Source organism: Cetorhinus maximus, chromosome 13 (genome assembly GCF_964194155.1).
Source record: "Cetorhinus maximus chromosome 13, sCetMax3.hap1.1, whole genome shotgun sequence".
Lineage (NCBI taxonomy): Eukaryota > Metazoa > Chordata > Chondrichthyes > Lamniformes > Cetorhinidae > Cetorhinus > Cetorhinus maximus.
Genome location: NC_135891.1, coordinates 111,363,340 through 111,390,017, shown reverse-complemented (window position 1 = coordinate 111,390,017; position 26,678 = coordinate 111,363,340). Strand labels below are relative to the sequence as shown.

At 44.1% G+C, this 26,678-nt stretch overlaps 1 protein-coding gene across 5 annotated transcripts in view; it reads left to right on the top strand.

Annotated features, from left to right (window-relative positions):
• Nucleotides 1-26,678, top strand: part of LOC144688958 (uncharacterized) — an 87,380-nt gene that overhangs the window by 29,307 nt on the left and 31,395 nt on the right. For 4 of the 5 annotated variants that reach the window (XR_013578521.1, XR_013578520.1, XM_078556028.1 and 1 more), the window contains exon 2: nt 18,162-18,292. Coding sequence is in view for 3 of the 5 variants with exons in the window: in XM_078556028.1 (XP_078412154.1) it covers nt 18,162-18,292 (131 nt within the window). In the remaining 2 variants the exon portion in view is untranslated. Of the gene's footprint in view, nt 1-10,483; nt 10,678-10,890; nt 11,010-18,161; nt 18,293-26,678 lie in introns of those variants that run through there. The other variant, XM_078556029.1, reaches the window with a different exon arrangement.

The window sequence follows — 26,678 nt, the reverse complement described above, 5'->3', positions numbered from 1 at the left end:
ACTCCTCATGCCCCATCCATGCCACCTCATGCCCTCCACCTACTTCCATGCCCCCCCCCCACCCCCCCCAAGCCCCCTCAGGTGTTTTAGTACTATAATGGATGTCTGGGCACACTGCCAAGAGTACATAATGAGGCTTGGCTGAGAGCCCAGAAATCCATTAGCCTGTTGAAATATCTGAGCCCCAAGGAAAACATTGCTTGATTTACAGCTCTGGCTCTCTAACCTTTGCTGTCAATTATATAATGTTTATGAGGAAGTTTCAAGTGCTTGCAGTTTCTGCTATTGATACTTTAAAGGGTCTGGATGATTGACATTTTTATTGACCTGTAGTAAAAAGAAGTTTTTTTTAAAGAAAGTGGAAAGTTATCAATGAATGATTGTTGTTTTTTAAAACTTATTATATACATTCTATTTTCACTACAAGTTTTTTTGGTTCTATGCAATGTATAGAGGGTGAATGGGCATAGAAGTGTCATATCTTGGAAAGGGGGGGTCCATAATGGTTAGGTGGGGGGGGCAAACCTTTGCATGGGGAACATGAAGAGGACCTTTTGAACTTACCTTTCAAAAGGTTCCCTCATGCAGAATATGGTTCATGACACGTCTGAGGTGCCGTGAACCACAACTCTTTGAAAAGCTGGCCCAACTCCATGAAAATTGCAGAGGAAAGACATACCTATCACTGCAATGGAGCTGGCCAGGTCAGGAGTGTGTGCGGGCTTGTGACCTGAATCAGTCTGTACCCTTAAAAGGCACTGTTAACAATTGGAAACCCCAAGAACGGGGTCCGGAATCCCATCATTTATTCCTGGCTGCCATTTTTAAAGGACCATGGAGTCTCCTGATTCAGCAAAACTCCAGCTCTGTCTCCAAGTTGCAATTTAACAAAAGAGAGACCAGTTATCCACAAATTAAATGTGAAAGACCACCATATATTCCTATTGTGCAGTGATGGCTTTGGCCAAGGCTCCTTCGACAGCAGTTTCCAAACTCACAACATCTACTACCTAGAAGGATAAGGATAGCAGATGCAAGGGAACACCACTACCTGCAAGTTCCCCTGCACACAGCATCCTGACTTGCAACTATGTCGTCATTCCTATTTACTGTTGCTATACCATGTACCATGGACTACAGCAATTCAAGAAGGTGGCTCACCATTGCCTTTTCAAGGGCAATGAGGGATAGACAACTAATGTTGGCCTTGCCAGCGATGCTCACACCCCATGAAAGAATTTTTTAAAATATCTTTTTACACAGCAAAGGGTTAGGATCTGGAATGCAATGCCTGAGAGTGTAGTGGAGGAAGATTTATGACATTCAAACTGGAATGGAATAAATATTTGAAGAGAAAAGATTTGCAGGGCTATGGGGAAAAGGTAGGGAAGTGGGACCAGCTGAGTTGCTCTTGCAGAGAGCTGCAGAGAGGTAGCCAAATGGCCACCTTCTGTGCTGTAACCATCTATGATTATATCAGAAAATGCCTGAAAAACTCAGCAGGTCTGACAGCGTCTGTGGAGAGAGAAACAGAGTTAATGTTTTGAATCTGTGTGACCCTTCATCAGAGCTTTGAAGAAGGGTCGAACAGACTCGAAACGTTACCTCTGTTTCTCTCTCCACAGATGCTGTCAGACCTGCTGAGTTTTTCCGTCAGTTTCTATTTTTATTTCAGGTTTCCAGCAACCGCAGTATTTTGCTTTTATGATTCTATCGGTCTGCTATTAGGATAAGGAATCCAGATTTAATTGTTTAAATAGTGAAAGTCAACTATCCAGGCTAAAACAAATAACAATAAAGTGGCTATGGAACAGTTTGGAAGTGACTACAATGTGGGGGTATGGGGAGAGACTCCAACATTCTTGAAAAGTAATGTAACATTCATAGCTGGTAGGGATGATGCAATTGTGAGCGTGTGGGAGTCAAACCAGCAGGAAGCAAATGGTAATTGCCAGTAATCATGGAAAATGGAGTGCAGAAGTGATGGGGTGTGGAAACAAGCTATGTGACCTTGGGGTCTCAGGGCAAACAGACAAAGGAATGTCTTGCAGGCTAATAGAAATTGATTGTCTTAGAGAACTGTTGGGAGACACTGGAATCTGTGGACACCAGAAAACAGATTGAGAGCACAAGGCATTTTAAATAGCACAAAGGATCTGGAAAGATTAGCAAACTAGGTTGTGGGTTAACTTGGAGAAACTTGGTTGTGTGGGAGCACTGAGGAGACTTCTGGCTCTGGGACCACTGGAGAATGTAATTTCTGTAAGTGCTGTGGTGGGAGGCTTGTTGAGCTGAGGGAACAGACAGGGGCTGAGGGGATTTGGAGTACTAAGTGGAGTTAGGACATTGGAAGAGGTCATCAGGGAAAAGATTGAGTGTGCAGAGAAAACATATCCAGCACAGAGACTTTGACCCCTAGTTCAGGCCAAAATCTGAGAGCAGAGTGCAGGCAATGTTTGGAAATACAATGGAGATGTCGTGCTTAAGCATTACAGAGTCAGCATACTTAAATAATAGGCAAGAAGTGGCAATTGTGCATCGGTGAGGAGGGCCATACAGAATGCATAATTGAAGGGGCAGTGAGGATGTTTTTCAATGGTGAGCAGGCCAAAGGCACATCACAGTGAATGAACAAAGCTAAATGGTAGTACACATATCTTTGGAGGGTATGAGGACTGTGTTGATGTGCATGAAAGCCCCATTAAGCAAGCTATAGGAAAATAGCAAGAGTTAAGGCCAGGCTCCTTTGCAGCAAAGTTTCACTAAATTGATCCTGGGATGAGGGGATTGTCCCATGATGAGAGGCAGAGGAAATTGGGCCTATATTCTCTGGAGATTAGAAGAATGAGAGGCAATCTTATTGAAACATACAAGTTTCTGAAGGGGCTTGACAGGGTAGATGCTGAGAGATTGTTTCCGCTGCTCAGGGAATCTAAAACACGGGGTGACATAGTCTCAGGGTAAGGGGCTGATCATTTAAGACTGAGATAAGGGGAAATTACTTCACTCAAATGGTTGTGAATCATTGGAATTCTCTACCCAGAGGGTTGTGGATGCTCCATTTAATCCACTGAATACATTTAAGGCTGGGGTGGACAGATTTTTGGTATCCCAGGGAATCAAGGGATATGGGGAGTGGGCAGGAAAGTGGAGTTGAATCCCAAGATCAGCCATGGTCAAACTGAGAAGGCTCAACAGGCCATATAGTCCGTTCCTGCTCCTATTTGCGTTTTATTTCAATTGCTGATTCCTGATAAGTAGCTTTTTTTCAAATGAGTCATATATTTGGCTAGTCTTGCAATTGTTTGTGATTGGTGGGTCCAACCGCCTGTCCATATTTCAGCAAATTAGTTCAAATGGTAGTGATTATTTGAGTCAATCAGGCATCAGCGTAGTGTGTACTTTGTATGCACGGGAGGTGATTATATCCCCACGCACCATGGGGTTAGCCTACAAGACTTCTAATTATATGGACAGTAATCAAAATAAACAAAGTGAAGACTAAAGTTACACAAATTTTAACATTCACTTCTTTGATATTTTTTAAACAAAAGGGAAAATATCCAATCTTATTTTAAACTCTGTGGAGCCCCCAACTCCATCCAGAGCTTGACTACTGCTCCATCTGAAAGCTTATTGTCTAATAGGTAATCTATTTTACCCTTAGCTTCTAACTGTTCTCTTTTACCTTAACAAGGAGGTGTTAGCTGTGGCTCAGTCCATAGCACCCTCGCCTTTGAATTAGAGGGTTGTGGGTTCATGTCCCACTCCCGGAAACCAAGAACTGTGATTGTACTCAAAAGAGTTGCAATCTGTGACTGTTGATAACTCGAAAGAATTTTTTTTTTTTTTTTACCTTAACAACTTATGTTTTCCTTTCCACTTCAATCAATATTACAGTCGTCAATGCTCCTCCTTCAGGGGAGATTTTTTTTTATTCATTCGCGGGATGTGGGTTTTGCTGGCTGGGCCAGCATTTATTGCCCATCCCTAGTTGCCCTTGAGAAGGTGGTGGTGAGCTGCTTTCTTGAACCGCTGCAGTCCATGTGGTGTAGGTACACCCACAGTGCTGTTAGGAAGGGAATTCCAGGATTTTGACCCAGCCCACGTGGAGTGAATCAAATTGGCTGAAGGCTGGCATTTGTGATGCTGGGGACCTCTGGAGGAGGCCAAGATGGATCATCCACTCGGCACTTCCGACTGAAGATTGTTGCAAGTGCTTCAACCTTATCTTTTGCACTGATGTGCTGGGCTCCTGCATCATTGAGGATGGGGATTTTTGTGGAGCCTCTTCCTCCATTGAGTTGTTTAATTATCCACCACCATTCACGACTGGATGTGGCAGGACTGCAGAGCTTAGATCTGATCCAATGGTTGTGGGATTGCTTAGCTCTGTCTATCACTTGCTGCTTAAGTTGTTTGGCACACAAGTAGTCCTGTTTTATAGCTTCACCAGGTTGACACTTCATTTTTAGGTATGCCTGGTGCTGCTCCTGGCATGCCCTCCTGCACTCTTCATTGAACCAGGGTTGATCCCTTGGCTTGATGGTAATGGTAGAGTGGGGGATATGCCGGGCCATGAGGTTACAGGTTGTGTTCAAGTACAACTCTGCTGCTGTTGATGGCCCACAGTGCCTCACGGATGCCCAGTCTTGAGTTGCTAGATGTGTTTGAAATCTATCCCATCTAGCACGATGGCAGTGCCACACAATACAATGGAGGGTATCCTCAATGTGAAGGCGGGACTTTGTCTCCACAATGACTGTGCAGTGGTCACTCCTACCGATACTATCATGGACAGATGCATCTGCGGCAGGCAGGTTGGTGAGGATGAGGTCAAGCATGTTTTTCCCTCTTTGGTTCCCTCACCACCTGCCGCAGACCCAGTCTAGCAGCTATGTCATTTAGGACTCGTCCAGCTCGGTCAGTAGTGGTGGTACCAAGCCACTCTTAGTGATGGACATTGAAGTCCCCCACCCAGAGAACATTCTGCGCCTTTGCAACCATCAGTGCTTCCTCCAAGTGATGTTCAACATGGAGGAGTACAGATTCATCAGCTGAGGGAGGGCAGTACATGGTAATCAGCAGGAGGTTTCTTTGCCTGTGTTTGACCTGATGCCATGAGACTTCATGGGGCCCGGAGTCGATGTTGAGGACTCCCAGGGCAACTCCCTCATGACTGTATACCACTGTGCCGCCACCACGGCTGGGTCTGTCCTGCCAGTGGGACAAGACATACCCAAGGGAGTGGAGTTTGGGACATTATCTGTAAGGTATGATTCCGTGAGGATGACTCTGTCAGGCTGTTGTTTGACTAATCTGTGAGACAGCTCTCCCAATTGTGGCACTAGCCCCCAGATGTCAATAAGGAGGACTTTGCAGGGTCGACAGGCTGCGATTGCTGTTGTGGTTTCCGGTGCCTAGGTCAATGCCAGGTGGTCTGTCCGGTTTCATTCCTTTCTTGTGTCTTTGTAGCAGTTTTTTTTTACAACTGAGTGTCTTGCTAGGCCATTTCAGAGGGCACTTAAGAGTTAACCACATTGCTGTGGGTCTGGAGTCACATATAGGCCAGACCAGGTAAGAACGACAGGTTTAGGACATTAGTGAAACAAATGAGCTTTTACAACAATCGACAATGGTTTCATGGTCATCATTGGACTTTTAGTTCCAGATTTTTATTGAATTCAAATTCCACCATCTGCCGTGGTCCCCAGAGCATTACCCTGGGTCTCTGGATTACTTGTCAAGCGACAATACCGCTACGCCATTGCCTCCCCTATCATGATTTGATGTGAGTTAGCAGGATTTTGGATGACTTCAAGCTTATGAAGTTTATAACACGGGAGCCCAGCCAGGAGCGTATTAAAATAGTCAAGTCAAGAAGTAACATAGGGATGGGTGAGGGTTTCAGCGGCAAATAAGCTAAGCAATGTTACTGAGGTGAAATGATCAAGGGAGAAATCTGAATAATTCAGTAAAATATCATGTTCTGTAACTATTGACCAATTGTAATGTCAGATAATTTTGATAAGATCTCTGATAAGCATGGTATTTGCTTAGTTAAGTATGACTAAAAATTTATTGTGTGATATTCAGTGGTCAAAGTTAAAAATGCCAAAACAAAGCATTTAATGAATCTTCCCATTGGCTTTCCTTTTATTAGACTTTTGAAGAAAAGATTGAATGTACAGTCTACTCTTATCAAATCAAACTTAGTAATTTGAACTACTGAGAGTTCAAATTTGAATCATTGCAGTAGCTTTATTTGAATTTCTGGATGTTTCAAATTATTGGGGGTGAAAGAATAATTGAATTATCAGAGTAGATTGTGCTTTTAAATAAATATAACTAATTGTCCTATTGCAACCACAAAGTCATTAAATGATGCAATGCAAATGAGTGTACAAACACCTAATACTTTTGCATAAAATTCCATAGACTTTCTATATTGAAGTTAACGCCAGCGAAATATGCTGGTGTAGGGAGTTCATGAAGTGTTCATATGCAAATAACACACAGCATAATTTCAAGGCAAAGCTTGTTTTCATCAAATGCACCCATCACTATGTCAACCTATATTATTATGGTTTGGCATGGCACTTTTATTAAACGTTTAGCTTATTGCGGACGCTTGCTGACAACCTTTAACCTGATAAAATGAAACTTAATTTGGATCCACATTAGAAAGCTACATGGAGCATGCTACATAAACGATGAGCTGTTGTAATGGCTTGCAATATTTCATTCTAAGTGGGTTTTCCATAATTCTGGCACCTAGTGACATGGCAATTAATTCCAGAGAAGATGCAAAGAACAAATTAATTATTGTTGGTTGTTACTTGCTTTTGGACACTGTGATGTGCCCCAGAACATGTCTCAAACTAATTAGTAGAATAAATAAAACATAATACTATTGAAGGAGTATTACAGATGACCTTATTGATGTAAAAGAGGTTTTCAAGCCATGGACGTCTACACTTGTAAGGTGAAAAAAAAATGAGCCAAAAAAAAAGTACTCAAACCTGTAGGTTTTTTAATCACCATAATTATGAGCTATAATTTTTCTCCTCATTGTAATTGAGGCCAAGGCAGCTTTTCCCAGTGAAGCTGATGTGGGTTTCCACCAAGATTTCTATCTGGGCTTGGAAGGTCCCTTATGAATGCTGCATGAGATGGACACCTGCAACAAGTTAAAAGGTCAGTCTGCGCTCCCAGTAGAAAATGTTTCTGCAACCTCTACTGGAGAACCTTAAAGAATACAATGCAAATGTCCATGAATGGTCCTGCCACCTGCTGGTGTGCCAGTGGCATCTTGTTACATTTCATAGCACCTTCTGCCTCGTGCAGCAATGCTTGAACACCTGTTGTAAACAGCTGTTCCTAACAACGAGCATCAGCCAATAATCCAGAATCCTACATAAGACATCACCGTCAGTACCAGCTTATCTCAATATGCCAACTCATGGTTGGCCTGATCTTTCCCAGGTAAAGTGGGAGTGATGACGAAAGATCCTTGCTGCAAGGAAAATGCATGGAATCCTGCATTACAGATCCCAGCCAATTATCAAACCCACACACCAGAATATTTCTGGAAAACTAGCTGAACACAGAAATCCTTGCCCATGACCTCTCCCCAAATCAGTCTTTATAAGGCTAATGTCAACGTTCCTCTTCCTACATGTAGATGTCCTCAAGTTACGAATCTTAAAGTCTTGGATCGAGAAACCTATACATGAGAATCACAAACAATTCCTCTGTGCTGGTGATAGTTTCATTTAAAACTCCAACTTCTTCGTTCAACATCTTCCTATAAGGTTTAAAGAATTTGCCGTTTTTTTGGGATATGTAAAAATATGGGATTCATCTCAAGACACTCAATATGTTCTAGGAAACCTTTCATTTCTTACAGGACTACTTACAGCAAAATGAATCAGGAAGAAGGCACATGTAATTAACAACTCAGGGGAAGCTGGCATTTTATCCTTGGAACCTGAGTTAAAATCCATCCAAAAACAATGGGATAAAGGGGTAAATATTAAATCTTGCAGCAAAAGAGTTCTCATATGCATCCAGCGCAGATCAGAAAATTCTTGAAACCAACAGAAAATTTACCCCAGAGTCTTCCCAGCCTGCTAAGTATAAGAAATATATGAAAGAAATTTGGGCAATTCAAACTCAGTTCCGAATGGGCATATTCTTCAAGTTATGATACGGCAGGTGGTATTTGCCAGTCAGACCAAATACAACGGAAACTTGGCCACGCTATCACAGCGATTTTGCAATTTGTATTTATTATGAGGTGGCTTGTGCACTGAAGTCAGAGGTAACAAGTTCACTACCACCTTCAGAGATTTTAAAGATTAAATTAGAACATTTATTAACAAAAGAAGAAAAAACTTTAAAAACTCGCAAGATTACAGTTGCACAGTTATAGCAGTTCCCAAAATTACTACTTAACCAGTTTCCCAACTACACACCCCTTTTAAGGCAACAGTCCAAATAGATTTCAATTTATAAAGTCATCCAGCAGTTTTATCATAAGCCCCCACTGGACATTGGACTTCCAAAGGCTTTTAACACAACCTTGGTTACTGGAACAGCAAACTTCTGCAGCGTGGCTAAAGGCTTTTCCCCAAGTCTGTTTCATACAGTCAGCTTTCCAGATCTCACATGGCCACACTTCACACAGCCTTCCATCCTTCTTTAAATATATTTCTCCCTTTTTGATCTGTAAATCTCATTGTTTCCAATTGTTTTTAGATTCTTTTCCCAGAATATAAAAATCTTTCATGTTATCATTATGGCCAGCACTTTTGGGAAAAATCAACATAATAACCTTGCCTTATTTATCTTGCCAGTTGTAAAAATCTTATCATGTCCAACTGAAAATTAAATACCATTCCTACTTTTCTAAAAATGAAAATTTCATTCACACCGTATCTGTTGATCTCACCCTAGCTTTACTCATCTCCATTTCAAACATCTGTTTTACATTTTACTTCTTTGATAATTTGAACCTTACAGTCTAATCGTCTCTAGTTTAATTAAATTAGCCACACACACAGAACCATACACACACATACATAAGCCTGCTTTAAAATATCCCACAATGACATTAGGAAAAATGTGATAGTTTCTTGCCATTCATTCAACATGAATTGTCAACATCACACTGAAAAGCTAGAGGATGTCTTATGTCAGAAATGGAGAAATATCATAAGAGGTGCAGTAGATGGTGTTCTTTTAAGGATAGAGCTGTAACTGAGCAAGCTCTGCATCTAATCATATTTATAATTTAATTGGTAGTGCTTGATATTGACACTGGGTGCCCAAGAGGAACACCGGGTCATCTCACACCTCCACGGAAATTTACTGAAAAGAACACCCCTCCTCTCACATCTAAGGCCCTCCATCATAACCTATGATCCCCTACCATCACAACCTATTACCTATCTGGGCATGAGACCTGGGAGTGCTCAAAACTGAAAGTAAATACAAAGGCCTTAATTTTACGCTTGGCGAGGGATCGCGAATGGCGGGCCCAGAAGCAGATGTGATATCCGCTTCCGCCCGCGATCGGCACCCGAACCTGTTTTCACACTGGCTAGCCAGTTAACAGCCAGCCAGCGTGAAACACGCTGAGACTGGCTAAGCATGGCCAGCGGGGGCGGGAGCAGGGCAGGTGCCAGGTCCAATGGGGTCCTTGGGTGGGGAAGGGGATTTAAAAGTGGACAGGGAGTTCCCTGAAGGCTACCAAGAGGTGGTCAGAAGCTTTAGGGAGCTGTATGTGAGTCTGTCAGTGCCTGGAAGGATACTTGCTGTCGGAGCAGTAGTTATGGCCTCAGGACCTGCCTCCTATGCCAGGTGGGAAGGCAATGCCCATGGGCACTCTGTTCCCCATTTTATCGATGAATGAAACATGTTCTTCTGGAGGCAGTGAGTGCCCAGCAGGATATACTGATCCCAAGAAACAGTAAGAGGAGCCCACCTCACCAAACCAAGTAGGCGTGGACGGAGGTAGCTGCCCAGGCAAGCGGCCACGATGATGTGCATCGCACTTGGCTCCTGTGCAGGAAAAGGATCAATGACCTTCTGCGTTCTGCCAGGGTGAGTACTGAGTCCAAAGCAAAACACTACGCATGCTGGAAATCTGAAAGAAAAACAGAAAGCGCTGCACTGATGCTGTCAGACCTGCTGAGTTTTTCCAGCGTTTTCTGTTTCTCTTTCTGAGTACTGAGTCCATTTGGAACTGTGTATAGATGTCTTAGTGGGTGGCAGGACTTGCTGGTGCTCAGGGGTGTGAAATGCAGAGCGCCAAATGGCACATAACCCTGTGCCTTGATAGACTGAAAAATGTGCTCGGTTGGCCTGGATATATGCATGGGTGAGGTGTGCCAATATGATGGGTACCTGCACCTCAGCCTCTTGGCTGGGAGGTGGAGGGGGGAGGAGGGTTGCAGTAGTGGGGTTGCTGGTATCGTCTGGCATGTAGAGGGGGTACTCATGAAAGCACTTTCATCTTTACAGGGGAAGGGGAGTCATAATGCTCAGGAGCGAGGACAAACAGGTGGAGATGTGCCCAACCTCCTGATTTTGACACAGGCGGAAGCTCTGGAGATGGCCTGCAGTGTGCAGCCAGGTCCACAGGTCACAGAGAAGCAGGTGTCTTGGAGAAAGGTAAGAGTCCAGTGGACAGGAAAGAGACTGGGGGAGGCTATAAGAGATGGAGGGCAGTGGCATTTGGAATGAGATGTTTATACCATCAGCCCCTGTTGCTGTCCATTTACAATGCCTCTGTGAGGTAGTTGTCCATTGTGATAAGCAACCAGAGTGCATGCACTATGACTTCGTAATGATGTTTGCAACTTACATTTTCTCTTCCTCCCTCAGATGCACCATCCTCATGACGCGAGGACCCTCCCCTGACACCTGAGGTGAAGCCGCTCATAGATGCACCCATGTCACATCCTCCCTCTGCATCAAGCACCAGTGCAGACATGGGCACATTGGTGGGTATTAGCATGTCGGATCAGATGGTACTGCACAGTGGTGAGGGAACATCACATTCACCTGAGGAGCTGGCGGAGGCAGAGTCCAGAGGGTGTGGGCAGCCAGGGGATTGCTGGGGGTCAGGATGATGCTAAGTCCAAGGCAAATGATGAGCTTCTGGAGCTGTCCATCAGGCAGCAGCTGCTGGATCTCCAGCAGGACGCATGGGAAGGTCTGGCAAAGATCCCTAAGGGTCTGTGTGCCATGGTCTCTGTCTTGGAGGAGTTCATGCAGAGCATGAGCACTACATTGTGCCAGAGCTCTGAAAGTACTGCATCCTCCACAGTGAGAGTGGCAACTCTCATGGAGAGGCAGCTCCAGGAACTCAATCAGGTTTTTCTGGGGTTGCGTTCAGATCTGCAAGCCCACACACTGACAGTGACCTCAGCAAGTGTGATATATGGATGAGGCACCTAGTAACTCTGCTAGCTGCCCGTCCATCGATGGTGAGCAGGGAGGTTCAAACCAGCTTCATGTTGGCAGATGAGCTGCAGCTCGCACCTGCAATCTCCTTTCTGGGAGCAGTTCCTCCTCTGTCATTGGCCATCGCATCTGATGTGACCACGACGACTGAGGAGTGCCCAGCCATGGCGCTGTTCTCACCTGCCCAGACGGGGCCTGCACAGGCTCCGCCAGCCACAGGATGGCCACCAAGGTCCTCAAGACTGACAGGACATCAGAGTCAGCAGGCTGCCTCCAATCCAGCTGCCAGTAAATGGGGGGTGGGGGTGAGGGTACCAAGGCATAGCACTCACAAATGGAAGTTTAAGTCACTATGACCAGAAAAGGGATTGTTATGGGCGATTTATGTTTCTTTGAAACGTGCACAGGTTCATTTGAATATGTGGCTTCATTATAACAATGTCTCATTGTGCTTCATGTGTGTTTTAGAAAGGGAATAGGCCTGTGAGTCACATGTGACATAGAGGAAGGGACGTAAAATTTATTTCAGAGGCCGGGCCTTAACTTAAAGGTGACAGGATTGGCTCATAAGGGAAGGTCATTAAGGTAGGCCACGTATGCTTAAACAGTGACGCAGCTTCTTGATAGTTGCACTCAATGTTGGCAGTTTGACTACGTATACATCCATTCAGTTAGAATGCGTATCTACAATCAACAAAAACATGGTAACTAAGAATGATCCTACATAATCGATATGTAGTCTAACCCAGGGTTGACCAGGCCACTCCCACAGATGTAGTGGAGCTGAAACAGGCAACTTCTGTTGTTGCTGACAATGGAGACAGTGCTTGACCATGCTTTCAATGTCACTATCAATGCCTGGCCACCAGACATAACTTAATGGAAGCATTTTCACCTTTGATATGCCTGGATGCGCACTGTGAAGCTCTGTCAAAACTGGTTCTCTAACATGTGATGGGACAACAACTCTTGGGAGATCCCAGCACTGATCCCTGTGGCACACCACTCGTCACATCCTGCCAGCCAGGAAAAGACCCATTTATGCCAACTCTCTGCCTCCTGTTAGCTAGCTAATCTTTTATCCATGCCAATATGTTACCCCCTACACCGTGAACTTTTATTTTCTGCAATAACCTTTGATGTGACACTCTATCAAATGCCTTCTGGAAATCTAAGTACAGTACACCCCCCTTTATCCACAGCACACGTGACTCCTTCAAATAACTCCAATAAATTGGTTAAACATGATTTCCCTTTTACAAAACCATGTTGCCTCTGCCCGATTGCTTTGAATTTTTCTAAGTGCCTTGAATTTTTCTAAGTGTCCTGCTATAACATCTTTAATAGTACTTTCTAACATTTTCCTGATGACAGATGTTAGGCTAACTGGCCTATAATGTCCTGCTTTCTGTCTCCCTTTTTGAATAAAGGAGTTATATTTGCTATTTTCCAATCTCATGGAACCTTCCCTGAATCTAGGGAATTTTGGAAAATTAAAACCAGTGCATCAACTATCTCACTAGCCACTTCTTTCAAGACCTTAGGGTGAAGTCCATCCTGACACTGGGATTTATCAGCCCATGGCCCCAACAATTTGCTCAAAACCACTTCCCCGGTGATTGTAATTTTCCCAAGTTCCTCCCTCCCTTTCATTTCTTGATTTACAGCTATATCCAGGATGTTACTTGTGTCCTCTATAGTGAAGAACAAAGCAAAATACTTCATCTGCCATCCCCCTACTTTCCATTATCAATTCCCCAGACACACTGTCTATAGGACCAATGCTCACTTTGCTAACTCTTTTCTTATTTAATATCTATAGAAACTCTTACTATCTGTCTTTGTATTACTAGCTAGCTTTCTCTCGTACGCTAATGTTTCACTCCTTACTAATCTTTTTTGTCAATCTTTGCTGTTCTTCATATTCTTTCCAATCTCCTGACCTGCCACCCATCTTTGCCCAATTATATACTTTTTTTTTTAAAGTTTGATACTCTCTTTAACTGTTTTAGTTAACTACGGATGTTGGCCCTCCCTTTGGAATTTTTCTTTCTCATTGGAATGTATCTATTCTGTGTATTCTGAAATATCCATTTAAATGTCTGCCACTGAACCCCTATTAACCTATCCCTTAACCTCATTTGCCAGTTCACTTTAGCTAGCTCTGCTTTCATCCCCTTCATAATTGCCCTTATTTAAGTTTAAAGTATTAGTCTTGGTCGCACTGGTTTCTCCTTCAAAATGAATTTAAAATTCATTCATATTATGATCGCTGTTACCTAGGAGGTTATCAATTAATCCTATCTCATTGCTCAATACCAGGTCTAATATAACCTGCTCTCTGGTTGGCTCCAGAATGTGCTGTTCTAAGAAACTATCTCTAAAACATTTTGTGAACTTCTCATCTACGCTAACTTTGCCCATCTGATTTTTCCAGTCTATATGCAGATTAAAATCCCCCATGATTATTACTGTACCTTTCTAGCAAGCTCTCATTACCTCTTCTTTTATACTCTGTCCTACTGTCCAGTTACAATTAGGATGTCTGTACACCACTCCCACAAGCGACTTCTTGCCTTTATCATTCCTCATCTCAACCGAAACCGCTTCTACATCCTGGGGGAGGGAATTTTCTACCCATTGGGCGGGTAGTTCGGGAGCAGATGCACGGAGCTGCCTCAGGGAGATTAATTTAAGAATAAAACATTGCAGAAAAGAAAAAAAAATACTCAGACATGTCCCCTCATGTGACAGTGTAACATGAGCTGGGATATGTTTGTGTATTTCAGTAAAAATTTTTATTTAATTTATAAACCCTTCATGAAACCTCGTGGATTAGGTTTCATGAGAAATGCAAAGGCCGCCCGGGCTCTTCGCCTGCCCGCCAACCTTAAGGTTGGACAGGCAGCCCCAGACAATTGGTTTAATTAGGTACTTAATGGCCTTAACAGGCCTTTGACAGTTGGGTGGGCGCGCAGCCAACTCCGGTGTGTGCCCGCCGAACTGAAGATCGGAATGATGCACGGTGAAGTCGGGATGCACGCCCGACATTACCATGCGTCATTTTATGCGTCAGCATGTGGGGCCCGCCCCTGCATGCCGAACGAAAGATTCTAGCCCTGGTTTCTGAACTGAGGTCATCCCTCTCTAATGTGCTAATACACTCATTAATTAACAGAGCCACTCTTTCACCTTTTCCTAACTCCTGTCCTTCCTAAATGTCACATTGCCTTCAATATTCAGGTCCCAATCTATGTTGTCCTGTAACCATGCCTCTGTAATGGCTATCAGATCGTACTTATTTATTTCTAGTTACACAATCAGTTCATCTATTTTGTTTAGAATGCTATGTCCATTTAGATAAAGAGCCTTTAGTTTTGTCCTTTTATTATTTTTGTAGCAGCTAGCCTCATCTGCTGATTTACTCTTAGGGCAGAATTTTCCCCCACCAGGGGTGGGGGCGTTTAGGAGCGGGAGCATGGAGGCGCGCCTCTGATCGGCACTCCCAATTGGGGGTGCACCGCCATTTTACATGGGCGGGCTAATTAAGGCCGCAAGGGAGCGCTATGTGCTCCCTATGCAGGTGGGGGGGGAGGGGCGGGGATTCCCTAAACCGGGAGTACGCTCTTTCGCACATGCGAGCAAAAGAGCGCATTCATCTCCCTGAGGCTAAGTGCTGCCTCAGGGAGATCGGTGCCAAATTTAAAAATGTTAACAATAGAAATAAAAAATTCCCCTGACATGTCCCCTCATGTGACACTGTCACATGAGTTGGGACATGTCCATCACTTTCATTAACACTTTTATTAAAAATGTAAAAATCTACATGAAACTTCATCCCGCCCATGGATGAGGTTTCATGCTTTTTCTAATTCCCACCAGGGCTCCCGGCCTACCCGCCAACCTTAAGGTTGGACGGGCAGGTCCATTAAGTACTTTAATTACTTTGTCAATGGCCTCGATTGGCCATTGACAGGCCAGCGGATGCACAGTTGATTCTGCTGAGCCCCCCGCCCGCCTGAAAGTTGAAATGAGGCGGGGTGACATCGGGAGTTCCACCTGACATCATCCCACGTAATTTTACCAATTGGCGAGTGCCCCCCACCCCACCCCCAGTCGCCAACTGGGAAATCCTGGCCTTAGATTTGTACTCTCTGTCCCTTCCTGTCACAGTCTGTTTATCATTTCCCATATTAATATCTGCCTCTCTTGCCTTGACTCTACTCTTTGGTTTACCACATCTTCCTAAACTTGATCCCTTGCCCCCAGTATACAGTTTAAAACCCTCTCTACTTCCCTAGTTAGGTGGCTCATGAGGACACCAGCCCCAGCACAGTTGCAGTGTAGAGTGTTCCAACGGTACAGATCCCCCTTTCCCCAATATTGTTGCCAGTGCCCCACAAGAAGCAAAAAAAAAATGATGCCCCTTCCCAAAAAATGTTATCAATCCTACTGCAGTTCTCATTTAAACAGAATTGCTGTCCAACATTTCACTGTCAATTCACAAAGTGCAAGAACTTCTTCAGACTGGTCAGAATGGCTGTGCCAGCCCAAGTCACTGAAGTCCGCATAATGCAATTTAGTCACTAAACAAATTGATGTGTGTGAAGCCTGTACATTCAACCCAATCGCCACCACAAATTCCCGCAAAAAAAGGTTTCAGCAAAATGTACTCTAGATGGCATCAATTTACAATAGGTGCACATTCTCAATGCATTTAGAGATGGCTAATATATGCAGGCCTATCCAGCGGTGCCTATTATAGTGTTCAATTGTTTGTTTGTTCTGTGTTTGATTAAGTCAGTCTGGAAACTGATCTATGCTCACTGTGTTTGATTGGTTAAGCCTGGGTGTGGACTCAGGGAAAAGTAAAAAAGCTGTAAAAAGAGTTGGAAGCTAGAGTTGAAGCATATGGATTATTTTTCAAAGCACTGTAAATAAAACCTGTTACATACATAAAAACATGTTCATCTCTGCATAGATCCAAGATATAAATACACAACATTCACATCCCAAGAATAAATTTAAGAAGAGTTTTAAAGAGGGTCTTAAAGGAGGAGATGGTGATGGAGAAGGAGAATTCCATAGCATGTGGGGCAAAGAAATCAGGGGATGTTACAACTTGTATGACCGATAAGGAAAGATGCAGTACTAGATATGGGTCTGGGTAACAAAGCCAGACAAGTGACTTGAAGGCAGAAGAACTCTTAATGATTAGTGGTCTTAAGTGACAGTTTGAATGAATTAACTGCAATGTAACTGAATGTCAGGCACAGTATGCAATGGGCAGCTGATCCGATATTGCCCATTTTGCATGACCACCTAAGACAAATTTCTACCCCTTAGTTTTTAAGGAATAAATTATTGTCGAGTGTTTCCCTTTATTGTGGATTAGATGACTATCCCATCAATCTACTCCCAACATAATCTATCCTCACAAATCATATGGCATTATTATCAGTTTGGGCCAAAAGCATGAAACAGTTTAACCTGGTATAGGTGAGATACATTATAAAACTGTGCCTTTTGACATTACTATTACCATGTTCTTTGTCATCAGTTTCCTAAATGATTTATTACTGTCTGCAAAATTGGCAAACTGTCATCCTCCAACTGTGACTTAGCTGTGCCAAGGGAGAGCACAAATATTCCATGGACAACATTACAACTGATCAGACTTCAAAGGAAAATCATACAAATCTTTCCTTTCAATCATTCTACTGTCTGCGCTGTTTAACCTTGGCAAGTCAAAGTGACAAAACACTCTCAGATTTTGTGCTTCTTTCAGGCTAATCAGGAATCCGGTTTTTTTTATTTCATTACCTATACTTAAGAATGCAAACTATGTCTGTCATTCAGTATTTAGTCTATAACCAGTCAACCATTTCATCGAAATATAGTCCTAAAGCTAACTCTTCGGGGATTTCAAAGACACCTGTTTTCAACAATGAACTCGACAGTGCCTTTGTAATATTCATACATTTACACTAAACTAAACTTCTTAGGTTTCCTAGATCCCATTAGCTGTTCCAATTGAAGATCCTTCAAGCCACATTTAACTTTCGGTTGGGATTCTAGCTATTTATATCTTATGCATGATATCTCTTTGCAGAAGACACTTTGGAAGTTGTCAAATTCCACAATAAACTACTTCTTTAAATTTCAAGATCTGTATAAATTCTCATTAATCACTCTGATCCATCATCATTCTCTACATATGACTGGATGACTTTGTCAAATATGTCCCTTCTCACCCCATTAGATCCTGCTTGGGAGGAAGTGACAGTAGTGTTCCATCCTCAGGTGCCAAATTTCGCGGATTTCCTCTGATTCCCGTTATTATTGGGTTTGCCAGAATCAGCTACTCCTTTCTAAGAAAAGGAACAGGGCACGGTACATGGTCAAAGGGAATGGGCATCCTGTTTCTCCTACTGTTGCTAAACTTAGCAAGACACAAAGAAAAGATCAACGACAGGAAGCACTACTTTACACCCATATGTACATCGTTAAAATGAGCAACAAAAGATAAGATAGATACCCTTAAACCTTCTAGTTAATTGCAGGTTCTCCCTTGTATTTAACAGAAAACAGTGTAATCATTGAAAATGAAAGGTAAAATGTGTTACCTTCTTTGGCAGCCATACCCGATTTTATTTTTTATTGCCTAACGATATTTCCTCATGTTTTAGTGCTTCGCAGGTCTGTAGGCTTCATCACATTTATGATTTTAGTGCAGAACAGCATTACAGATGAAGAGTGTGCAACATCAACTTTGGTAACTCATTATCAAAATGTGATCTCTGTTCTACTGGATGATACGGTGAGTTATGTTTATTAAGTAGCTATGACGCCGACTTTTGTTCAGGTTAAACCTATTTAAGTCAAGTATTTTGTTCCATTAGTTTAGAACAGTCATTTTACTGGTGTGGGACATGTTGTTTATGTGGAGTTTACAGCAGCAGTCAGGATTTGCAGTTAGGATTGCTATAATAATTGCAGGGGAAATTTTCTCACCATTTTCCTGAGCATTTATGTTGAATAAACAGCACAACAAATATTTTTATGGCAGGAAAATCACGTGGATAGCCAATTTCACACAATTTCCACCATTAAAACGTCCCCTTGCATTTTCTGGCCCCTCTGTCGATCCCTGGCTGCTCTCATTAACATATTATATAACGAGAGCCAGTGCACTGAGGAACTGAGTTTCCTGCTTATACATTGGAAATGCAATCTTGGGAATTTAGATGGGGATTTATAATGGTCAGAAACTGCAGCAGGTACAACAATTTTTCATTGAGATGGTGATCTAGCCTCCTTTGACAGCTCAGAGAGTTTAATCAATGTGTGACTGAACTTTATAGATAAGGAAGGATCCAGGTTCAATCTCCAGTGTGTGCTACATTTGACTTAGTTGACCCAAGCACATTACAGAGTTTGCATTGCTACAAAAGCAAGAGCATTTTGGATGGACTCTAAATCTATAAGCAGGCAATTAACCATCCACTGGAATTCCAAGATATCACTAGTCCTGATGTGAACTCAACACTAGCTGCACTAAATATCGCAATCTAATTGACAGCTATTGAATCAATTGTCCTCTAGAGCAATTGCAAATTTTCCACATGTTTAGCTGTGAATAGCTTCTTTCACACAGCCATTTAGGAGGGATGGACGGGCAAGTGGCAGATGGAATTTAATACAGAGAAAGTGTGAAGTGATACCTGTTGACAGAAGGGAGAAGGAGAGCTAATATAGATTTCATGGCACAATTCTAAGGAGCGTACAGGAACAGAAGGTATCAGGACATATTGAGAGAGCATTTAAACATCGTATGGGGTGGAATCTTCTGCTCTCTCTGGTGGCGAGCTTGCAGGCTGGAAGGGCATTTAATTAGATGGGATGGTGACGTACCTGAACCCCGCCACCTTCCCACCTCCGCCAGCCTTAAGTTCTGGGCAGGAAGGCCCGTGGTCAACCTTTCCACCCCATTGCCAATTGAGGCCCTGAAGTGGCCAATCAATGACCACTTAAGGGTCTCACCCCATCGCCAGTGGTATTAATCCAGCTGCAGGTGGGCTTGTCAACATGCGACAGCTAAAACCATGCGGCCAACTTGTCAGCTCCAGAGATATGGTGGAGGAGCATGGAGTGGGGGGGCCTCGATCAAAGGTGCTCATCGAGTGACCAGACCTTTGTTTTTTTTTAATTCATTTACAGGATGTGAGCATCGCTGGCTAGGCCAGCATTTATTACCTATCCCTAATTGCCCTTGGGAAGGTGGTGGTGAGCTGCTTTCTTGAACCGCTACAGTCCCTCTGGTGTAGGTACACCCACAGTGCTCTTATGGAGGGAGCTCCAGTCCCTGCAACCCCTCTCCCTGAAACCCCCACCTAGCAAACCACACCCGCGCCAGAACCGTCTCACATTACATGCCTGTGGACTGGGTCAACTCAGTGATCCTGGGACTCCAATGCCTGTCCTTCCAGCAGCAGCCACGTCCTCCCCAGTGGCCTCTGTTTGGCCAGCAGATCTCAGTCGGTGAGACGTCCACCCCTGGGGTCTTGATTCCATGGAACGGCCCACCACTGGCCCTGCCACTGCCTGATTGTGGTTCAGGGGGCCTTCCCGAGAGGTGGCAGCACGTGTTCCTTGCTGGTTCTCCAGCCAGCAGGTGACAGCCCCGAGGCCTCAACAAGATTCCACCCATGGTATCTCTTTCTAGACCCCTCAAGATTTTGAACACCTCTATCAAATCTCTTCTCGACCTTCTCTTTTCTAAGAAGAACAACCCCAGCTTCTCCAATCTATCCACGTAACTGAAGTCCCTGGAATCATTCTCATAAATCTTTTCTGCATGCTGTCTAAAGTATTCACATCATTCCTAAAGTGCGGTGCCCAATATTGGACACTATACTCCACTTGAGGCCGAACCAGTGTTTTATAAAGGTTCATCATAACTTCCTTGCTTTTGTACTCTATGCCTCTACTTATAAAATCCAAGATTCTGTATGCCTTTTTTAACCACTTTCTTAGCCTGTCCTGCCAACTTCAATGAATTGTGCACAGATACCCCAGGTCTCTCCATTCCTGAATCCCCTTTACAATTGAACCCTTATTTTATATTGCCTCTCCTTGGTCTTCCTACTAGGACGTATCACTTAACACTTCTCTGCATTCTTCAAGAATTCTGTGCAAACCAGTTGCCCCCAGGCATGAGTGCTCTAGTAGCCATTTCTCTTGGACTACAGCATAGCTTGGAGAATAAATACAGGTCACGCAGAGAAGGACAAGCTACTGGAAAAAGGAGGAAGAGGAGAATGGGGAGAAGGGCTCTCAGCAGGAGACAATATTCACTTAGGGTGTTCAGAGACCAATTCTCTAACCTGAACCTCAGTGAGGAACAATGTATTAGACAGCTGAACTTCAGTAAGGATATTGAAATCTGCCACCTGCAATTAACCACAACTGCAGTCTAATGCTCCTCAGCAGTGCTGCCCCAGTGGCTGCAGTAATGCTGATGGAAATCTGCTAACTTTCAGTGGAAGAAGCTGCAGTTGGCCTTAGAGGACAATCTCATGCAGTTCTGGAGCCTAGGAGGCCCAGCTGCAGGCTGCACCATCACTGCACAGGCAACAGCATTCTGGGAAGGCCAGCTGACAGGCAACAGCAAGAACAGATAGGGGGTGGGAGGACAATTGCTGTTTTCCTGAGAAAGAACAACAGGTTTGTGCTTCATGAAGCCATTACCACTCTCCTGCCTCAAAAATCCTGGTAATCTATTGGAGGACAAATTGCTGGACTGCTGTGACAACTTGCAAATAAATCCCTTTGCACACTGGTATCCACAACCATGATGGCAACAAGCTAACCTTGCATGACACCAGTCTGAACATCCACTGCAGCACTCAGATAGTAGGTAGCTGCTGCTTGAGCTGCAATGGAAGTTGTGACATTGGTTATCAGGCACTGCATCATAGTTGGGTCCACAAGGATGCTGACTGAGTTGGTCAACACTTCCATGCCAGAAAGGATGGGCTCCAAAGTCCTGTGCTAACTTGACTCCTCCATGCTCCATGACATTGACTGTTGGCTTACTGGCCGCTTGCCAATACAATAAAAATGTTGTTGTGAATACCCATCAGCATACTTCTGTAGGCCACCCCATTAAAGTGCTCATCTGAGTCCACTGTAGGGGAACCCATGTGGCCTTGCCCTCCAGTGAGCTGGCATCTGTATTATCCTTGCTTCTGCCCTGTTTGCAGTCCACTCATGCCCAATGTCTCATCACATGCAAATCCCACCTCTAATCTATCCTCTAAGATACACGTAGATACATTATAGGGCAGAATCTTGTTGTGGCATTGGGCGTCCCTCCTGCCGGCTGGAAAGATGCTTCTTTTGGGAAGGCCCACCAAACCACATGCCAATCAGGGTCAGAAGCAAAGGCTGGGGTGTGGCTCTCAGTGCCCCCCAACCTCTTTTCCTGATGTCAAATCGCCTGAACAGCACTGATTGCCTTTGACCAAGGGACTCGCAACTGCACCCCTCCCCTCCCCCTGAGGTAAGAAGCGGCCTGCACAGATTCATCTGTCATGAACATCGCTTGGCAACTGGCCCGCTCGCAGCTGGGCTAATTGCAGCCGGGTGAAAATCCTGGAACTCCCTCCCTAACAGCATTGTGGGTGTACCTACACAACATGGACTACGGTGGTTCAAGAAGGCAACTCACAACCACCTTCTCAAGGGCAATTAGGGATGGGCAATAAATGCTGACCTAGCCAGCAACGCCCAAATCCAATGAATGAATTTTTAAAAAAGCAGCGGCAGGATGAAGCCCTTAAGTGGTCATTAATTGGCCCTTAAAGGTCTCAATTGGTGGTGGGACAGGAAAGTCAACAGTAGCATTCCCACCCAGAACTTAATTTTGGTGGAGGCAGAAAAGTAACAGGGTTCAGATATGCCACCATCTCACCTAGAAAATGCCCTTCCTGCCTCCAAGCTCACTACCAGTCAGAGCAGAAGATTCCGCCCATTGTGGTAGTAGCTTAACTGGTGGTTGCAATTGTAAAGTCGGATGGAGTTCCCCTGTCTTCATCATCATTCTGTTGGTGCTGTACCTTCATAGGCTGGCCAGGCCTCACCTCTTGGGTATCTGAAAGGAAAATAGCACAAGGGTAAGGTCTTGGTGCAGCGAGTGTGGGAAAGTAAGAGGTCCATAAAGTGCATGCTTACACCACCTGCAGCTTGTAAATCAGTAGAGATTTACTGATTACTGAAAAGGTGGATTAGATAGGGCTTCATCCTGCCGCTGCTTTTTAAAAAATTCATTTATTGGATTTGGGCATTACTGGCTAGGTCAGCATTTATTGCCCATCCCTAATTGCCTTTGAGAAGGTGGTTGTGAGCTGCCTTCTTGAACCACCAAAGTCCATGCTGTGTACATCCAAAATGCTGTTAGGGAGGGAGTTCCGGGATTTTCACACAGCTGCAATTAGCCCAGCTGCAAGCGGCCTGTTGCCATGCAATGTTCATGACAGATGAATCTTCAGTGGTTTCAACCCTGCCACTGGTTATGGCCTCAGCAATATACATCCCAATAATGGGCCAGCGCAGTCTTCTCCCTGTCTGTCTCCCTCTAGTTAGCTCCTGCACCTCTGGTTGTGTGCACCTTGTACTGCAAAAGAGAGGGGAGTATGTCAGTGAGTGTTGTTCAATCTGTTTGACTGACATGGCTATTATAGTAGAATAGCTGGCAGTGTATCCAAGCTGTGAGATGTGGATGTGAATCTTGCAGCACTGCTAAGTGTGTGAGGGTGAGTTGAAGCATATGAATGTTACGTATGAGCTTTGATTGATGGAGATTGTTGGTAAGTAAGTGATCAGGGTATGGTGATTTGAACAATGTTTGAGGCTAGTGATGCAGTTGCCAGAATATGGCATGTGAAGATGCATTTACTGATCTTGGCTATGCAGGTAAGGTCACTGAACTGCTTGTTGCACTGCTTCCAGGTCCTTCAGACTTGACTTCTGGCATTGACTTCCATGGTTATCTGCTCCCTCTGCCTTTTGAGCATGTATCTGAAGTGTCTCCTGACCCCCTACGGTTAAAGAACATCCCCACAACTTTCCACCTGCTCCACCAAGGCCTCTAGTGCCCAAAAGCCTTGGAGCCTGCTTTCTGTTGTAATATGGGTTATTTAGATGTTTCAATGATGAGATCTTGAGGCCTGTAATTTAAACATGAACCCTTTATTGTTAACCTTTAACTGTTTACAGATCCCAGGTTACGTTGCTGTTACCTCCATGCAGGCTTGTTCCAGAGTGTGCTCTCTAGACTGTTCCCCAGTCTATTACCATGTGACTCTAAACATCATATTGTGGACGATGCTATTCTCCAGTCTCACATTAACCCTTGCTCTGCTGAGCACCTTCACGTTGCAATGGCATGCAGGCAAACAAGCATCATACAACATTCCCTTTTCTTCGCAAAAGAAAATTTTCCCTTCCAATAGAGCATAATTATTTGTAATACAATCTTTATTTGCTATCCTTCCCCCCCATCTCAAGTCTCTGACTTTATAAATTCAGACGATGTTGAGGCTTGCTAGATCTTCCACAGCTCAGTCTGTCACGTTTGGACGAATGGTAGTCCTGCTCTGTGTTTCTGGTACTTCGCAATCTCCATTTGATTCACTTTTTGCGCACCTTTAAGTTGCGTTTCTGTTTATTACAACTCGTCTGCTTTTATCACACACTGTGGGTTTGTCCTGCTTATTCCACAGTGAATGTGCACTCCGTTCGTCCCCAGAGTGGACTCAAATTTTCTTTTTCCGTGATATCTATCATGTTCTTGCCAGATGCATATGTTTCGCAAATGGAACCTTCATTCCCACTTTATTTCGCAATCTCAGCCAAACATTAGTTTGCTGTTTTACTTTCAACCCATTTGCAAGCTTATGAGCAGAATCTTCTGATCGGCGTGCGGGGGCGGGCCCCGCACGCCGATGCGTAAAATGGCGCCCGGTGACGTCGGGCATGCATCCCAACGTCACCACGGGTCATTCCAATCGTCAGTTCAGCGGGCGCGCACCAGAGTCGGCTGCATGAGTGTCAAACTGTCAAAGGCCTATTAAGGCCATTAGTCAACCAATTGAAGTACTTGTCAGGGCTGCCCTGACGAGGTTGGCGGGGGGCAAGTGAAGAGCCCAAGCGGCCTTCGCATTTTTCATGGAACCTCATCCACGGGCAGGATGAGGTTTCATGAAGGGTTTATTAATTTAATAAATTGTTTCATGTAAATTCATAAACATGTCCCAGCTCATGTGACACTGTCACATGAGGGGACGTGTCTGAATAATTTCAATGTTTTTATTTTTCACATTTTTATGACTTTTCTTAATCTCCCTGAGGCAGTTCTGTGCCTCAGGGGGATTTCTGCGCTCTTTCACACAGAGCACAGGCCCCGACTCTCCCTCCTCCCCCTGCCCGCACAGGTAGCACTGAGTGCTTCCAAGTGCGCGTCACGCTGGGCGGGCCTTAATTGGACCGCCCACGTAAAATGGCGGCGCACAGCCAATCACGGGTGGCGATCGGCTGCGTGCCCACCTGCGCCCGCTCCTGCCCAACCCGTCCAACAGGGAGAAAATTCTCCCCTATAAATCTTTTCGTTCAGCTCCAATGGTTCTCAGTACATCTGAGACGCCTGGTGCGCTTTCTCCTTCTAGTTCCTTGCGCTTCAGTGTCAGATTTACATTTTCTGACCTTATTTTTGTCTTTCCTTTCTCTGTCTGCAATAGAACTTTGTCCTTGTCCTTCGTTTTGGAGTCACTGTTGGCCAGGCCTGTCTCCGGTGAAGTTCAGTTCTGTAATTGTGCAACTCATGGCTTCATTATCTGCTCGCAGCTTGGAAAGTTCAACAGCTTTTCCTTTCAATGCCTCCTCTTTGCCATTCAATGGTATCTTCAGCTCTTCAGTCTGTTGCTTGTAGCTTTTGGCTTCCCCCTGCACATTGCTGAGTCTTCTCTGCCAACTGGATCTTCAGTTTGTTCAGAGTGACGTTAAATTCATTTGCTTTCTCTTCGTAATTTTCTAGAAGAATAACTTTGTCCTGAGGGATTCTTGTAACATGTGAAGGTCTTTCAACGGGTTTTCCTTTTCTTTGCAAAGCTCGCTTGTTTCATCTTGAGCTTTCCTGTAATTCAATGTAGTCTCCTCGAGTTTCTTCTGCTGTGCTTCTATTCTGCTGTTTAACACGGTCTTCATTTCTTCATGTTGCTGACTGATTATGCATTCCTTTTGCATTGATCGTGAAGGACAATCAATTGTTCTTTCAACTGTTCATTTTCTTGTTGACCTCTTGCCAACTCACTCTGGGCTTCAGTGCATTGTTTTGTTGCTACTGATAATTCCAATGCAGCTTTTTCTGAAGTAATATTCAACATTCTTTTTAGCTCCTCATGTTTTTCCATGGCTACATATTGATTCTTCAAGGACTCCTTTAGGGTTGCAACTTATTTGCATGGCTTCTCTGTTTGCTGTTTTGCCTGGCTGCACATCTGGTTGAGTTTTCCCAACTCCTGCTTTGATCTGCCAACTGTAGAATTGAGAATCACTATTTCTTCCTGATAACTTTGTGTCATCTCTGAAATTTGTTTGTTCCAATTTCAAACAATTTGGTTCATTAAAGGCTTCAGTTTATCATGCATTTTCAAAGGTATATACTCAGCTTGAATCTTGTGCTTCAAATCTTCCAGTTCAGCTCTGATGCAAACATTTTCCTGTAGGACAGCTTAATTTACTTTTTGCACATTTTGCTTCTTTTGAGTTACCTCAGATAGCTTTCCTTCTTTCACAGCCATCTGTTCACTCTGTTTCCCTTGTTCTGGGATCTTTTGGATCCCTCTCTCTGTGATTGTCTGTTGCCCTCTCTCTCTGGGCTCCTTTGTTGCCCTTGGTTCTTTATTGGGAGTTGCCCTCTCTGGGGTCTTTTGTTGCCCTCAGCACTTTATTGGGAGTTGCCCTCTCTTTGGGGTCTCTTGTTGTTGTCCTTGGTGCTTTACTGGGAGTTGTTGTCTCTCTGGGCTCCCTTGGTGCCCTCAGCGCTTTATTGGGGTGTGTTAGACCTTCTTGTGGGGTCTATGCTCTCCACAACTTGGAGTTTAAAATATCTGTCAAAGCCTTTTAATATCTCACCAAATGGTGTA